Source organism: Saccopteryx bilineata, chromosome 2 (genome assembly GCF_036850765.1).
Source record: "Saccopteryx bilineata isolate mSacBil1 chromosome 2, mSacBil1_pri_phased_curated, whole genome shotgun sequence".
In the NCBI taxonomy this organism is placed as follows: domain Eukaryota; kingdom Metazoa; phylum Chordata; class Mammalia; order Chiroptera; family Emballonuridae; genus Saccopteryx; species Saccopteryx bilineata.
The window spans coordinates 67,531,377-67,548,489 of record NC_089491.1 but is presented as its reverse complement, the minus strand read 5'-3'; the positions used below and the strand labels follow the sequence as shown (position 1 = coordinate 67,548,489).

Genomic DNA, 17,113 nt, shown 5'->3' with positions numbered 1-17,113 from the left:
TAAATTTTACAGGTACTTCATTATTTGTAATATTTTATATATGAGAAGATGTGTCTCAAGTTATGAAAGGAAACCTAAAAACAAACTTAATATCATGTATTTATATATAGCAGACTATCTACACATTGTTGTTATTTTAATATCATTTTATGACTGTAATAACATTACTAACATAATATAATCATGATAACAACGAGAAGAAGAAATAGTTATTGGGCACTCACTGGTGCCAGGCACTAGGTGAAGGACTCCACATGCTCTCTCTTACTTGATACTTAACAACAATGAAAGAAGGTACTCTTATTGCGAATCCTATTTTACAAATTCTTATTGAGAATGTAAAGAGTGAAGAAAAAGCTTCAGACAGGAACTGGGGGAACATAAACATTCAAGAGAGAGGTAGGATAGGAACCTGCAGAGAAACCTGAAATCAAGTAGCCAGATGGAGAGAAGGGACACCAATCAACTGACACAGGAATCAGGACAGACTTCCAAGAAGAATGACGTATTCTACAATTACTGGTATGTGGCAGAGCTGAAAGGTGAAACAAAAGGGCTAAGCCCAAAGCTCAGACACTTTACTATTACGTTCAAATGCTTTTATACTTGCAGCAAATGGTACACCTGAAGATTAGTCAGCACTATTTTTAGTAAAATTTAAGTGACTGAATTCTATTAAAATCATTAAAACCTTTTAAAGTGAGGCCTGAAAAATTTCTCAGTGAGTGAGATAAGGAAAGGGGGGGACACGTCATGATGCTGGCAGGTTCACGGTAAGACCAAAGGAAACAAATACACAACTACCTTTAAGAGAGGTGATATTTTTATAAAACAGATTTATGTATATGTGTTTGAGTATCATATACTATGCTACTGAAAGACACTCTTAGCTATAACACAGTATGGTAAATGCTGTGTCCTTCCAAGCTGTTTTCTCCATAGAAAAGTAACAAATATAGCCCCAACATGTTAAACATGATCACTTGTATGGAGTGGCATGGAGGCAGAGATGACTCTCAGTTTGTATTTAAAACACACTGGTTTAAAAAAAAAACTTTTTTTTTTTTCTTAAACAGGGACAGAGAGAGAGTCAGAGAGAGGGATAGATAGGGACAGACAGACAGGAACGAAGAGAGATGAGAAGCATCAATCATCAGTTTTTTGTTGCAACACCTTAGTTGTTCATTGATTGCTTTCTCATATGTGCCTTGACCGCGGGACTTCAGCAGACCGAGTAACCCCTTGCTCGAGCCAGCGACCTTGGGTCCAAGATGGTGACCTTTGCTAAAACGAGATGAGCCCATGCTCAAGCTGGCGACCTCGGGGTCTCGAACTTGGGTCCTCGGCTTCCCAGTCCGACACTCTATCCACTGCGCCACCACCTGGTCAGGCTAAAAAAAACTTTTTAACGACAAACTAAAAATGTAATTATATAAATCTTTAAAATAAAATTTAAAAATAGGGACCAAGAGCCTTATATGATGTACTATTAAAATCCTAACAATAAACAAGTCAAAGTTCAAAAGTACAATTTAGCCCTGGCCGGTTGGTTCAGTGGTAGAGTGTTGGCCTGGCGTGTAGGAGTCCCGGGTTCGATTCCCGGCCAGGGCACACAGGAGAAGTGCTCATCTGCTTCTCCACCCCTCCCCTTCTCCTTCCTCTCTGTCTCTCTCTTCCCCTCCCACAGCCAAGGCTCCATTGGAGCAAAGTTGGCCCGGGCGCTGAGGATGGCTCCATGGCCTCTGCCCCAGGCGCTAGAGTGGCTCTGGTCACAACATAGCAAGGCCCAGATAGGCAGAGCATTGCCCCCTGGTGGGCATGCCGGGTGGATCCCAGTCGGGCGCATACGGGAGTCTGACTGCTTCCCCATTTCCAACTTCAGAAAAATACAAGAAAAAAAAAAGTACAATTTAGCCTTATGTGCAGCGGAGATGGCCTGTGCCTCACATGTCTCAGGGTGATAACCTGAACTCTGAGCTTGGCCTGTCATTTCCTTAGAACATCTCTGGGAGGAATAGAATGTAATTAAGAATGAACACATCATGCTAACTTCTTTGCTTTAACCAGTGCAGGTGGGCTGCCATCCTCTGTGTGCACAGCAAGCTAAGGTTAAAAGGCTGTCATGCCTTATCTACGCAGAATGTACACTGGGGCAGTGTCATATGCCACAGCTGTGGGGCATGGCTCCCCGAATCAGCATGTGGCAATGAGCACAGTGAGACTGTCATAGGCAGAAAAAGGAGACTCAGGAGTTCTAAGGCCAACAATAAGAGAGATAGAATTTTCAAATTAAATGGTGATTGCCCCTGTCAAAATGAGAAGTCTGCAAATGCACATATATTAACTTCTAGGCCTGCCAGAAAAAGGAGTGATTTTCATGTTGCTTGCTTCTTCATTTCTGAATTAAATAAAAAAGAATTCTTAAAGAAATGGTACCTAAGATTTAGAAGTATTTAAATTTTCTTGTTTCTAAAAAAAAAATCTGAGCCACTGATCTCCCTCTTATTTCTAGGTTGATCTGCCAACTAAAATGTTCTGTAATGTTCACATTATTATTTTAAAAATACAGGGTGGGAGAAAAGTAGGTTTATATTTATGAGTATGTGAAAGAGTTTATTCTTGTATTATTATTTACTAATTATTATATTATTTTCCATATGAATAACTGTAAATGTACATTTGCCCTATCTCGTATTTACAAATAGCCTTAAGAAACATTAGACACAAAGAAAACCAGATAGAAGGTGACAGAAGACAATTTAACTTTGGGGGAGAGGTATACAGCACAATCAAATGTCAAAATAATCTAGAGATGTTTTCTCTCAACATATGTACCCTGATTTATCAATGTCACTGCATTAAAATTAATAAATAAATTTTAAAAAAAAGAAACATTAGAAAGGGGCCTGACCTATGGTGGTGCAGTGGATAAAGAGTTGACCTGGAATGCTGAGGTCACCGGTTCAAAACTCTAGGCTTGCCTGGTCAAGGCACATATGAGAATTGATACTTCCTGTCTTCTTTCTCTCTCCCTCTCTCTTTCTCTCTCTCTCTCTCTCAAATGAATACATAAAATCTTAAAAAGACAAAAACAAAAAACATTAGAAAGAGAAAGGGATAATACCAAAAAATAATTATCTCTGAATGGCTTCTTCCTAGAGATATTTTAAAGCATAATACTCTAGCAGTATTAAGTTTATTCCTTTTGTTGTGTATTGATAAAAAAGTAACAATAATGATACAGTCCCTCAATTCTTGTGTGTGTGTGTGTGTGTGTGTGTATTTCAGAGACAGAAAGAGAGACAGAGAGAGAGACAGATAGGGACAGACAGACAGGAAGGAAGGGAGATGAGAAGCATCAATTCTTTGTTGTGGCTCCTTAGTTGTTCATTGACTGCTTTCTCACATGTGCCTTGATGAAGGAGGGAGAGATGACTCTCAGTTTGTATTTTAAACACATTGGTTTAAAAAAACTTTTTTTTTGATACAGAGACAGAGAGAGAAACAGAGAGAGGGAGAGATAGGATAGACAAGTATAGCAGAACAAGTGACCCCATGCTCAAGTCAGTGACCTTGGGCTTCAAGCCAGCAACCTTTGGGCTCAAACCAGCAACCTTTGGGCTCAAGCCAATGACCATGGTGTCATGTCTATGATCCCACACTCAAGCCAGTGACCCCATGCTCAAGCTGGTGAGCCCACACTCAAGCCAGATGAGCCCATGCTCAAGTGCTGACTTCAGGGTTTCGAATATGATTCCTCCACATCCCAGTCTGTTGCTCTATCCATTGCACCACCACCTGGTCAGGCCCTCAATTCATTTAAAAAAAAATCTTCAAGGTATTGTGATACTTGAAATGCTACATGCTAGAAATAACGTTTCATTATTTATATTTTTTTGTTGTGAGCTATGAATAATTTGAAATTTTGTTAATAATATACCACCATTTAAATATTTTAATGTTTTTTAAAAAATGTTATTATTTCTAAAATGATCTCAAACTAGTTTCATAATGTCTGTAAAATGTATACAGGTACTTCTGATATTTTTCCTTATTTGTTTGAAATTATCTACACTAGATAAATATCTTGTCATTAGGAAATAGAAATGCTAATTACATCTCTCTCTAAAGAAATGCCTTAGAACATTGGTCCCCAACCTTTTTTGGGCCACGGACCTGTTTAATGTCAGAAAATATTTTCACGGACCGGCCTTTAGGGTGGAATGGATAAATGTATCATGTGACCGAGACAAGTGTCAAGAATGAGTCTTAGACAGATGTAACAGAGGGAATCTAGTCATTTTTAAAAAATAAAACATCGTTCAGACTTAAATATAAATAAAATGGAAATAATGTAAGTTATTTATTCTTTCTCAAATGGCCCACGGACTGGTACTGGTCTGCAGCCTGGGGGTTGGGGACCACTGCCTTAGAAGAATTTTTAATCTATGCCTTCCTTTCTACCTTCCAAAACTACCAAAAGAATAAATGACATCATTAGAAGTTCTATATCTAAAGCCTTCCAGAATCTAAACCCCATGAGATCAATGACCCTTTCTATCTCATTCCCCGTTACCGAGCACCGAACACTGTGATCTACTCCATAAATATTTGCTGAATAAAAACTGACAAAGGCATGAAAGAAATGCTCTTTATTCCACAATTTTCCTCCAAACCTTTAAAATGACAAGTTGGAATCCCCAAATTATTATTAATAAAAGGTGATTATATCACATTTCAAATGTATGTTTTGTGAAATTATCCTAAGTAGATCCCTTCCATTGCCTCCAAATCAACAGCTGTCAAATTATAAAGCTGTGACATCATTAAAGCCAGGAAAACAGAACTGAATAGATCTGTGTATCAGGGCATTTTGCTTTGTTTAAGTACAGTGGGTGACTGACTTACTACATTTCATACCACTTAGAGTTTTGGGGATTAAATGTGAGTCAACAATGACTACACACATCAATAAGTGACATTCATTGAAATAAATCATACCCAATGGCCAGCATATGATAACCTGCTACGATACCACCACTGTTTTCATAAATTAAAAATGAGAATTAATCTTTCATAGTAAAATATTTCACCAAACTAGATCGCAAATTTTGACACAGTCGATTTATCATTGTAAAAATTAGATGAGGCTCAGTCAACTCTGGTCAGAAAGCTCATTAGTCTATTAAAATTATACCTTTGCCAGGATATCATGATTCTTTTTACTGAAAAATATCTGCAATTTACAGAAAAGATTTCATAATTTTTTTTGCTTTGTGCAGAGAAAATAAGTGTTTGAAATTGAAAAAAAATTAATTAATAATGAGTAATGGATGGCAATAGAAAAAAAAATTGGATGTTTTAATTAACCTTATACACTATTCCTATAATAAAAAGTGGTCAATTTAATTTACTTGACTACTTTTTCCATTTATTAAAAGTAAAATATTTGGTTTCTAAAGAAAGATGGAATGTATCTGACATTCCAAACAGAAAACAATCCACAATTTAAAATGTTATCCTAAAGTTAGATCTTGAAAACTATTAGTAAAAAGATGATATTTTTAATTCTGAGAATAAAACTAAAAGCAGTTCTGAAATGAACACCTTTTCATGGGTTTGTACAATCCTGTGTGGTTCTTACCGTGAATCCCCTTTCACCTGGGCAACACTATTCCAGTGCAGGCTATTTTTACTGGTTTCAGAACATGTTCATCTTTCATAAAATCACTAGACTTTTCCTTCTTGATCAACTTTTGCAAATTAAACCATTTCATTTCTATGGGTTTTGTTTTCATTTTCAATGTGCTTCATTTGTTTCCTCTAAGAGAACATAAATGAAACTTCAAGGGCCGACACCATCTTACCTGACGATTACACATCAAAAAGAGTAGGGAACAGCAACTACAGTATTATCATAAACCAAATTCACATCCGGACAAAGTGCAATTGTTCACAGCCCCTGAATTACTGACCAGTAATAGCCAACTGAACAACACTTGCCTATATCCCTAACAACCTAGGAAAAAGCTGTTAAATAGCTACACACACACAAGAAGTAATATTCTGGCACCCTGAGACACACCCAGATAAACTACAAGGACTTCCAATTAACTACATCCAAAACGCACTTCCCTGTGCATGGCATGACCACTCTCACAGCTGCCTGTGCCAGAACCTGAGCTTTCTCCACAGCTCTAGTCCGAAGCGGCCTCTGACTGTACTATTCCACTTCTTATCAGGTACTAAAGGTTCTCCGGTGTGTTCAGTGTAAAGTACAAAAATCCTCTAAACTGGTACTATACAGAAAAAAAACCAATGTGAGCCACATATGCAATTATTACTGTTTTAGAAGCCACATAAAAAACAGGTGAGAGGGGAGAATGGGGAATTACTTTTCACTGTGTATACAGACTTTCAGTGCAAAATAATGAAACAGTTCTGGAGATAGATACTCTGAGGATTGAAGAGAGAAGGGCTGAAGGTAGAGAGGGCAGTTTCAATAATTATGTGAAAGTGATTTTGGCACAAATCTGGTTATTGAAGTGAACTGATCAGAGGCAGGGTGATTCAGTCTAGATGTGGAGGAAGTTGGGATTCTAGCACAATGTGAATGTACTGTAATACCACTAAACTATACACTTAAAAATGATTAAAATGAAAAATTTTAAAGAATATTTAACCACAATAAAAAAAGGAAAAGAGGCAGTCAGACAGACTCCTGCATGCGCCCAACCGGAAAAAAAAAAAAAGGAAATGAATTTTAAAAATATAATATATCCTATTTAACTCCACAAATCCAAAATATTATCATTTTGAAATATAACCAATATAACAATTATTTATAGGCTATTTACAATGGTTTTTTTTCATACTAAGCCTTTGAAATCTACAGTATATTTATATTTCTAGCACACCTCAAATTGTACACTAAATTTTCACGAGCGTTTGAAATGTGAAATGTAGACTACCAAAACTATAATTATGTTTCATATGTTTATGCTGCATGAGCTTTAAAATTTAGCTTATTTTAAATCAAATAAAATTTAAAGTTCAGTTCTTCATAACACTAACAAGCTCCGAGCAGCCCTAGTGGCCAGTGGTTACTGTCCTGAGCACAGCATTCTAGATCACCGGAGGCTTCTGCTTCTCAGGACTCGTCTCTCCCTCTTCATACTTTAAGCTTCACCTCTACTGAAATTTCATTTTCTAGACCTTCCATTTCTCTCCCACTTCCAGGCTACCAGGCATACTGTTTATTCTCCAGACCCCTCCTCCAGCTAGCTCTTCCCATCTTTCAGGTCTCAGATTAGGCATTACTAGCCACTGCTTCTTCCAGGAAGCTTTTTTTATACCCCTATACTGCCAGCCCTTACACCCCAAATCTACTTTGATCCATCAATCATTCTGAATTTTTACTATAATAGATCTTTTCATTGTGCTTTGCAATTGCTTGTCTAATTTTCAAAAATTCTTATTATTCTATAGTATCTATAAAAGTGAAAACAAAGTACATTTTATCACCTAACCACATAGCAAGTCCTAAATATGTAAATATTTATATTTGTTAAATAATGAATGAATGAACACATGAGAGAACACCAGGAACCTACTTCCTCCTTATAAATATTTATCTGCTCTGGTCCTGACTGGGTGGAAGGCAGCCTACAGAGATTTATGCAGCAAGAGGTTGTTGCATGGTTAACTGTAAGCAATGAGCAACCCTGAATGAAACTATATGTGGGACCCTTCACTTTCTCATTTCATCCTCACTACTATCCCCGTTTACAGATGAGGTTAGCGTGCAAGGCCAAGTTGGCCTAAATGGAGGATGCAGAAATCAAACAATCTCAATCCAGAGGCTCCACTCTCAAGCTCAGTGGAACAGAGGCTTAGACCTGCATGATCCAAAGGGTAATTCAGATGAATGCAGAGAACCTTTGATTTTAAAGCAATAAACCCCTACAGTGGCTGCCTAAAACTGTGCTGGTACCTGTATCTATGAGCTCATGTTAGAAAGTCACATCACTACATAGTGAGAATATGCCTAAAATATAACACAGTGACTTATGTTAAACTAATTACAAGTATGAAAAGATTCTCACCTGGCCTGTGGTGGCACAGTGGATAAAGCATAGACCTGGAACACTGAGGTCGCTAGTTCAAGACCTTGGGTTTGCCCAGTCTAGGCGCATGTGACAAGTAATCACTGAACACCTAAAGCAAAGCAAGTATGAGTTGATACTTCTCACTCTACCACCCGCCTAACTCTCTTCTCTCTCTGAAAAATCAATAAATAAAATCTTAAAAAAAAAAAAGGAAAGAAAAGATTCTCGTGTTATACAAAAAGCATTTTATAACTTTTTTGTTGATTTTTAAAACAATCTCCTGAGGGTATAAATACCTACTTTATCTAACATATAAGAAAAAATAAATAATAGTGAAGCTACTGTTTTACAATACTGACTATCCCTTTCAAAAACTATAACCTCTCTGCTGTCAATCACTGTTAACCAAGCAAAAACCCTAGCGATTATTTAGAGCTGTCTAGCAGCTGCCTTGGTTTGGCATGTGTTTGTTGGTAGTGACCCAATCAATGTTGGAGTGAAAGGGGTGACCCCATCTCTGGAACCCTGACCCCAACTCACTCAGTCAATTAAAAGAGCCTTCAGTAATCACTATTCACACAAACAAGATCAGAAAAAATGAACCAATAAGAAAACTTTGTCACAATACACTAATCATGAATTATCTGAAGTTATAAATATCAGTCTAATAATGTTAAAATTAATCCTCAGGGGAAAAAATGAGTCAAAACTAAAAATTTAATGGTCCCAATCAATTTCCTTTTGCCTCACAGTCTTCTTTCAGCAGAGTAAAAATAAATAATAAATAAATAAAATAAATAAAAATACATAGTAATAAAATAGCATTTCATGCATTTACACACTTTCTCCTATAGACATCTACAGCTTTCAGAAAGTATATTACTTGCAGTCATGCCCATCTGACATTTTCCATTTTACTCAAAAGATTTTATGGTTTGGTATTACAGCAATATACAAATTTGACAGCTTGCAATAGGATCTAGTCCCTGTAGCAAATCATTCTGACAGTTAAGAACTATACAGCTACTAATGTACATTTTTTTTACACTACACTTATTTAAAAGTCTTACAAAGTTGGGGACATATGTATGTTGAAATCTTTAAGAACATTCTTAATGATGCTATAAATTTTATACTGGATTTATTAGATAATAGAACCCTAAACACCACATCACAATTATGTCATATATAGGATCACCTATTCCTCATTCAGTAGTTCACTATTAAAAGCAAATTTTCCTCAACCACATTTAAACAATAAACTTGCTCAACATAATCAATGTTTATTATTCTCTTACAATTTCCCCTTGTCTTAAAAAATAACTAGAGATGTGAATAAATCAGTAAGTACATGAGTTAATGCGGAACATAATGACATTTTTGATTGCCTTTACTATACCACTTTTTTCTTTTAAAGTGATGAAAGATAATCAATATGTCTTTACATTTCCCGAAATGCATTAACAGAGGTTCTGTCAAATACAACCATGACCCCTCCAGAAAGAAAGCAAAGCTGCTAACACTGCTATAACACTAACCAAGTAGGGCTCAGAGTGATCTTCCAGTACAAGAAGCGGGCCTCCTCTCTCTCTCTCAGCAATTCTGTTTTTAACATTCAATACATCTGATAATATAAGCCAGTTAGCACGAGAACAGGTGCCTTCCTTCTTCGAAGAAATAGGAAACCTGAATGTACTTCCCCTCCACCTTGATTCAACTCTTCAGATGGAATACCACAGTGAAACCACTCTATTTTCAGAATTGATGTACCTTTCAAACTATAATCTTTGGCTTTCAAGTTCACTATTATTTGCCTTCAGGTACAAATTTTAAAATGTATAGAGGCTTCCAAGCAGAATAGTTGGTCTCAGCCAGACACTAAAAGGCTGGCAGTTCAGTCATCATTGCAGTGTAAATTTCTTTTCAAAACAGTGTTCTTCACTCAGAGCATACTTGTGCTTGTGCTTGGTTCACTTGTCAAACACAAATCAGATGGAGGTCACCAAATGCCTAGGGGCTACTTCAGCTATTCCAAAATTCATTTCTCCCTCTATTATATTGAAGAAATGGGATTTCAAATGTAAAAGTCCTAGAAATAGCCTGACTTGTGGTGGCGCACTGGATAAAGTGTCGACCTGGAATGCTGAGGTCGCCGGTTCGAAACCCTGGGCTTGCCCAGTCAAGGCACATATGGGAGTTGATGCTTCCTGCTCCTCCTCTTCCTCTCTCTCCCCCCTTCTCTAAAATGAATAAATAAAATCTTTTTAAAAAATCCTAGAAATATCTACAGATATAGAAACCAAAGGCACTGTGCTATGGTACTGAGGGGATGCGTGGTCAATGAATATCACTAAGTTTTTATACAATAACAACAATCAAGATAGACATCATTTGGCCCTAGCCAGTGGCTCAGTGGATAGAGTGTTGGCCCAGCATATGGACATACTGGGTTCAGTTCCCAGTCAGGACACACAGGAACAGTAAACATCTGCTTCTCCCCCTGCCCCTTCTCTTCCTCTTCTCCTCCCACAGCTAGTGGCTTGATTGGTTTGAGCATAGCCCTGGGTGCTGAGGATAGCTCCACAGGAGTGCAAAAGCGTCAGGCATTAAAAATAGCTTGGTACTGGAGCATCAGCCCCAAACAGGGGTTGCCAGGTAGATCCCGGTCGAGGCACATGCAGAAGTCTGTCTCACTATCTCCCGTCCTCTCACCCCCGCCCCCAAAAAAGATATCATTTGCTGTGGTGCATGCAATTTAACATTTAAATGTTCTTACAACACTTCTACTTAAGAATTTTCCCTCCAAACAGGAAGAATGTTGAAAACTGATGGTTGCATTCAGGGTCTGCTGTAATTTTCTAAGATTTCTTAGAATCTATAAACTTGTCTTGCTATTTTATTTATATAAATTCCATAGATCTTTAATTAATCTTCAAAAAGAGATCAATGTAGGTAACAAATATTCATGGTAAGTATGTAGCAAATACCAGAACTTCATCAGAACTTTGTTGTTTTACTCTACTAGCTAGGTTTTAAAATGTTCTTCCCTTAAATTTTATCATCAAATCTAAAGATTTTTTGGTGATCTTCTTACAAAAGACAACACTGTCTTCAGATATACCAACCATCTGCACTCCAAACAAACGCCTCAGGCTATCCCTGGGCACACCATTCAAATAGGGAGTAGAAAAGGTCCTCAGCATCCTACCAGGGGCCACTGCTCTGATGTTCTGTGGATATGCAGAGACAGTATTGAAGGACATGGGGAAGAGGTGGGAAATGACAGGAAATGCCACAGGGATAACTTTTCCTCTATTGAAAAGTCATTCAGAAGCCCCTTAAAAAAGAGTGAGAGAGAGACATGGAAAATTAAAATATATGTTAACCACATTTTTAAATAAATAAAAAATATTATGTACTATTAATGTTAAAATTGCACATATGAATGGTAGGCAGTAGTGGAGCAACCAAACAGCCCCGCGATTGGCCCACCATGAAAGCTGAAACGCCCACTAGTGGGCGGGAGGGACCAGGTTGACCAGCACTGCAAAAGTGGGCGGTTACTATAAAAAGGTTCGCCATCACGGCCCTACAATGTTGAAGTTACCAGTTCAAAACCCCAGGTTTGTTCAGTCAAAGCACATACAACAAGCAACTACCAAGTTGATGCTTCCCGCTGATTCATCCACCTTTCTCTTTCCCTCTCTTCCCTCTCTCTAAAATTGATAAATAAAATCTTTTAAAATTCTATTTAAAAATTACTAAGGAACCTAGAATCTGCATTAATAATCTGAAGAATGCTTAAGCTGACATAGAAAATGGTTCTCCCTTTCAAATATGACTTTGGATATAGCCTATTCAGGTAGGTAACTATCAGCCATTTTGTTCCTATAAAAGGATGGATCTGCCTAGTAATCTGATGCTATTATAGAGCAACTTGTACCATTTTTTAAATGAGGCAGCAATTCATTTAATAATCCCTGAGATAATAATTACTCTACACAAAAGTTAAATGTTTTTAAAGAAAAAAAGGAAAGAACAAACTAATTAAAGAGCACTATTGCCATATATATTTTTGCATTAATATTTTGTTTTTTAAAAAATAATAAATCTTATTAAAGTATTTCAAATTATCAGCAATTTAATAAAATACAGTATCTTGAAAATCAGTCTTATCATTTAATTATCTGATGAGAAGAGACCACAATTGTAATATTACCAAGCAAGGTGGCCGGATGAGATAAAGGCTCTTTTTAGAGCACACACCATTTCAGGATCACATAATCCACGGAAGAGCACTGACACGGTTGTTTTCCCTTTGCTGTCTGTTCTTTTCTAATGGTCATTATATATAAGAGAAAAAAATTGCTTAAGTCAACAAATCCTTTCTTGCACCCTCAACAAAAATCTTCCTACACAAATTATTGTACAGAGGGGTATTCCAAAAGCTGCATGTTGAACTTATGAATAAATAAAAGGCTAACAAGAGTATTACCAAAATATTCAAATACTTCTGCATAAATACCAGTATTACATAATCTAAAAAGATGCTCATAATAATGAGCATTTTAAAAAACAAACAGCTCTCATACTTTTCTAAACTCATGTTTGGCATCAGCTGTTCTTTAAGCCTCTTGTAGTTACTGGCTGTTACTAGTGTTGCTTGGTACTATACAGAAAAATACTAACTTGCCCCAAGAAAAAGCAGCTTTTTCAGATAACTAAATGAAAAATCGCACTAAAAACTTGCCCTCTGGAACTCAGCGCTTTGAACGCACAGCAAGCAGCACTTTCCTTACCCTGTTGCTATCCCTTGGGCTAGAGCACCCCAGCATGCATATCTTTCTCTTTCTCACTTTCTTCTCACTCATTAAGAGAGGTGATTTAAAGGCAAGTGAATGAAAAACAGGTACACCAGCACCACCTACTGGTCACTGGAGAGAGGCTCAGAGTTCCCCCCTGCTGCTGCTTCATGGAGGAGCAATCTGTTTTAACCTACATCAGGTCGTTTTAGTTTTCAAGCCCCAGCTGACCAGTAGCTCCAATACTGGAACTCTCAGACAACAGGGCAAGTGCTGCATGGATCTTCCATAGGCTCTGTGACCTAATCACACATACCAGTGATGCCAATAAGGAAATAAGGAAATCAATGCTTTGGTTTTGAGCAGTATGACAGTGGCATGCAGAATTTCCTACCACATTCTTTTAAGTGGAAACCATAAACTGGCACAAGCCATTTGGCATTGTCTGATTAAACCATCCAGCTACAATAATTTTAAGCAGACGCACAAATAAGAACAATTTGCTGCCTTTTATTTACACACATATACAGCCCAAAGTTTTAATCTTTATGAAACTTGATTATTCTTTAAGGTTGTTCAATTTCTATAAAAACAGATAATGTGAAAATACTAAATCAGATTATATCATTAGTATAGTAGCAAATATGCACATATTTGCTGAATTGTATTGACAAGTAAAAAATTTGAGTAATTTGCCAAAAAAAAACCCACCTCTAGAATATTTTTAAAAGCAATTAAGAATTTCTGTTCTCTCCATCTCCAACTTACTCCTTCCAACCAAGATATTCTCCATCTAAAAATAAAGATGGTCTCTTTAAAGTGTGTATGTCTTCACCACAGACCAGCGGATTCTCAGATGGGAGGGATTTTGCCTCCCAGGGACTATCTGGCATTGTCCGTTTATTCAAGGATGCTGCAATCAACCATGCATATGACAGTCACATAACAACAAAGAATTAACTTCTCTAAAAGTTGAGAAAGCCCAATCTAGACTGTTAGATGCTAGAAGACAACAGCAAAATCTTATTCAAAAATGTACACTAAATATTTGACAAGGTAAGGTAATAATTGTTTGGTGAAATAAGCTAATTATTAATATCTCCTGTCTGTGTGCATAAGAAGGTGGGTGGACAATCTAGCATTCAGGAAGGGTTGGTGACAGCTCCAGAAAAAAACTGAAACTGACACTTGCAGACATACACACATTCACTAGATAAAAACAGTAAAGTAGCTAGCCTATATGGATGTTGGTTTTGCTCACACAAAACTACTGCTCTGACTTCTGACTAACCATGCACTCATTAGATTACTTTATCTTCAAAAGAATGCTAATGTCAGGAAAGCATATCCTTGTCTATCAGGGCAGAGCACCATATTCTCTGGAAAGGTGCACTCCACCCCCCACACAAGTGATTCTTTGTAAATTCTGTTATTCAAACCCAGCCACTTTCTCATGCACTATGTCAATCCCAGACTTCTAGACAGAAATGCCTGAATGGCAGTAAAGGGACAATGCTGTCCCTGCCTGCTGTTTCCTTACAATCCCTTTGGGACTGGTGTGAATAACAATACATCATTAAGGAAACATTCACGGACAACAGTAGCCAGGATAAAAGTCCAACATCAAGAGCAGTGACCACTCATTCTGAAGGGCATTAAACTAGGTAACAGAAATGTTGTTAATTGTATTTTATTGGTATTATACTGGTAAATATAACTGTTTCAGATTTCAGGTGCCCAATTTTTCAACACATCCTCTATACCCCATATTGTGTGTTCATGCCCATGTCAAGTCTCCATCCATCACCATTTATGCCCGTTATACTCACTCCACTTCCCCCCTTTCCCTGGCCATCTCCACACTACTGCCTGTGTCCATCAGCATTTTTTTTTTTTAATTTTTTTTTTGATATTTTATTTATTAATTTTTAGAGAGAGAGGAGAGAGAGAGAGAGAGAGAGAGAAGGGGAGGGAGGAGCAGGAAGCATCAACTCCCATATGTGCCTTGACCGGGCAAGTCCAAGGTTTCGAACCGGCAACCTCAGTGTTCCAGGTCGACGCTTTATCCCACTGCGCCACCACAGGTCAGGCCCATCAGCATTTTTTGTGTGTGAGGAATAAAGGAAAAATTGGACCAAAAAAAGTTATCTTTCAATGTGGTTTTTGTATTTTTGAAAATACATGTTACTTATTTTTTTTTATAAATTTTTATTAATTTTAATGGGGTGACATTAATAAATCAGGGTACATATGTTCAAAGAAAACATCTCCAGGTTATCTTGTCATTCAATTATGTTGTATACCGTCACCAAAGTCAGATTGTCCTCTGGGTTTTCCTTGTGCCCCTTCCCTCCCCCCTCCCTCCCTCTTCACATATTATTTGTAAATCATGAAAAATTAAAATGTAAAATATTTGTTAGTATTTGTCATATTAAATATTAAAAATTCTTTAAAATGTAAACTCTGCCTGATAGCAAATTTTTTGTTTATTTCTTATGAGTGTTGTTTTTAATTGGTGACTAAGATATAAGATTTCAAGCTTTCCTATGGAAGCCCAGGAGCCAAAGAATTGAACTCTCCTCTGACAGTCACTGTGAGCTTTAAAGAGCCTTCTAAATGACCCATTCATTTCCATCTCATTCACACAACTTCCATCACCACATCCTCAGCATCCTAGTCCCACCATTCACATCTGCCAACAGCAGTCATCAGCTCCACAAAGGACCACTGTTTTCTAGCAATGTGAAATCCTTGACAGAGCTTTGATGAAAAATTACAGTGTTCATTTTCTCTTCTCTGAGAACAAAAGACAACAGATTAGATTCTAAGTACATGAGACAGAGATCCAGAGACAGAACACCCAGTTCCCCACTGGGGAAACGACCAGTAACAAAACAAGTAACAGTCCGAGTATCACATCTACAGTGCCTGAAACATTCAATAGAGGAGAGATCTCAGGTGAAAAATAAGAACTGAAGAAATTCTAGGGGATTAAGTCCATGTGTAAGATACGCTTCAGTATTTTAAGGTCATGCAATTTAACTTTAGGTGCAATTCTCATTGAATATTAATTTAATGGCCTGACCTAACGATCTTTTGGCTCACAATTTAAAAGAACTCTAAGGTTACTTCAATGTTAAGAACATTAAAGGCTTATCTTTTTAATAAAAAATACTTTGAACAAAGAACCAATGGAAAGATTTTTAAGAAAGTTTCTAAACAGATCAGAAGATAATCAGCCAGAGGGTTTGGCAAATGACCTGAATCCTACATGTAAGTGAGAAAATCCCTAGGTAATAATACAAGTTTTTGTATTCCTCTGTAAGTCTCTTCTTGAAGAGACGATGAAATCAGATTAGATGCATTTTGCTAAGTCAAGACCAACCAAAGAGAGGCAAGAGATAGAGAGAAAACTAAACAATTTAAACAGAGATAGTTACATAGATCAGGTTCAAGATGAACAAACTTCACCAGATAACCTACAGTTTGAAAATTCACATTAACCCAAGAAAGGTATTTCTTTTCCTATACCAAATAGAATTTGAGGAGGGTTATAAACATACTTACAATATAACAGGAAAAAAGTAAGTACAGATAGGTAAATTTAGGCTAAAGAAATAAAAGGGTAGAATAATAAAATGAAACTGAGAGAAAAATTATCTTGGGAATGTGCGTATTAATAAAAATATTCAGAACATCAAATTAATACTAATGTATGAGGTAAAAAAGAAGCTTTGCCACTCACCAATTTTAACCTCTGTAAAGGTATTCTGCCTACATCTATCTGTGTCCTTTCTGGGACATTAGTGAATCGAACTTCTGGGACTGCAACGGCGCACATGACGTGGGCCCACCTACAGAAAAGGAGACATTAAACATAAATAAAAGTTCCCTAAACTTACATACCTTGTACTTCAACCAGGCAATGAAATTTTCACAGAGGGGAAATGCAGATAAAAAAGCCAAAAGTCTGAATCCACCACAAACAGACTACTCTTTGAATTTTAAACCTATTAGATAAACACCTGTATAGATTCAGTAGCACTCCTGCCCACTACTGTGACATAAAAACTAGGTGAGGACAAAGACTCAATCCTGTTAATATATGCATAGTTTTTACACTTGACCTACAAAATATTGAAATCTAGGTGTGCTGTTTCATTTGATAATGAAATACAGGGGTGTTTAATATGTTTTAGCTAA

General features: G+C 37.0%; 1 protein-coding gene across 4 annotated transcripts in view; it reads right to left on the bottom strand.

Moving 5' to 3' along the window:
* The window catches only part of KDM4C (lysine demethylase 4C), a 465,635-nt gene that overhangs the window by 115,419 nt on the left and 333,103 nt on the right, over positions 1–17,113 (bottom strand). For all 4 annotated transcript variants that reach the window (XM_066257226.1, XM_066257228.1, XM_066257229.1 and 1 more), the window contains one exon: positions 16,656–16,764. In XM_066257226.1, coding sequence (XP_066113323.1) covers positions 16,656–16,764 — 109 coding nt within the window. The remainder of the gene's footprint in view (positions 1–16,655; positions 16,765–17,113) is intronic.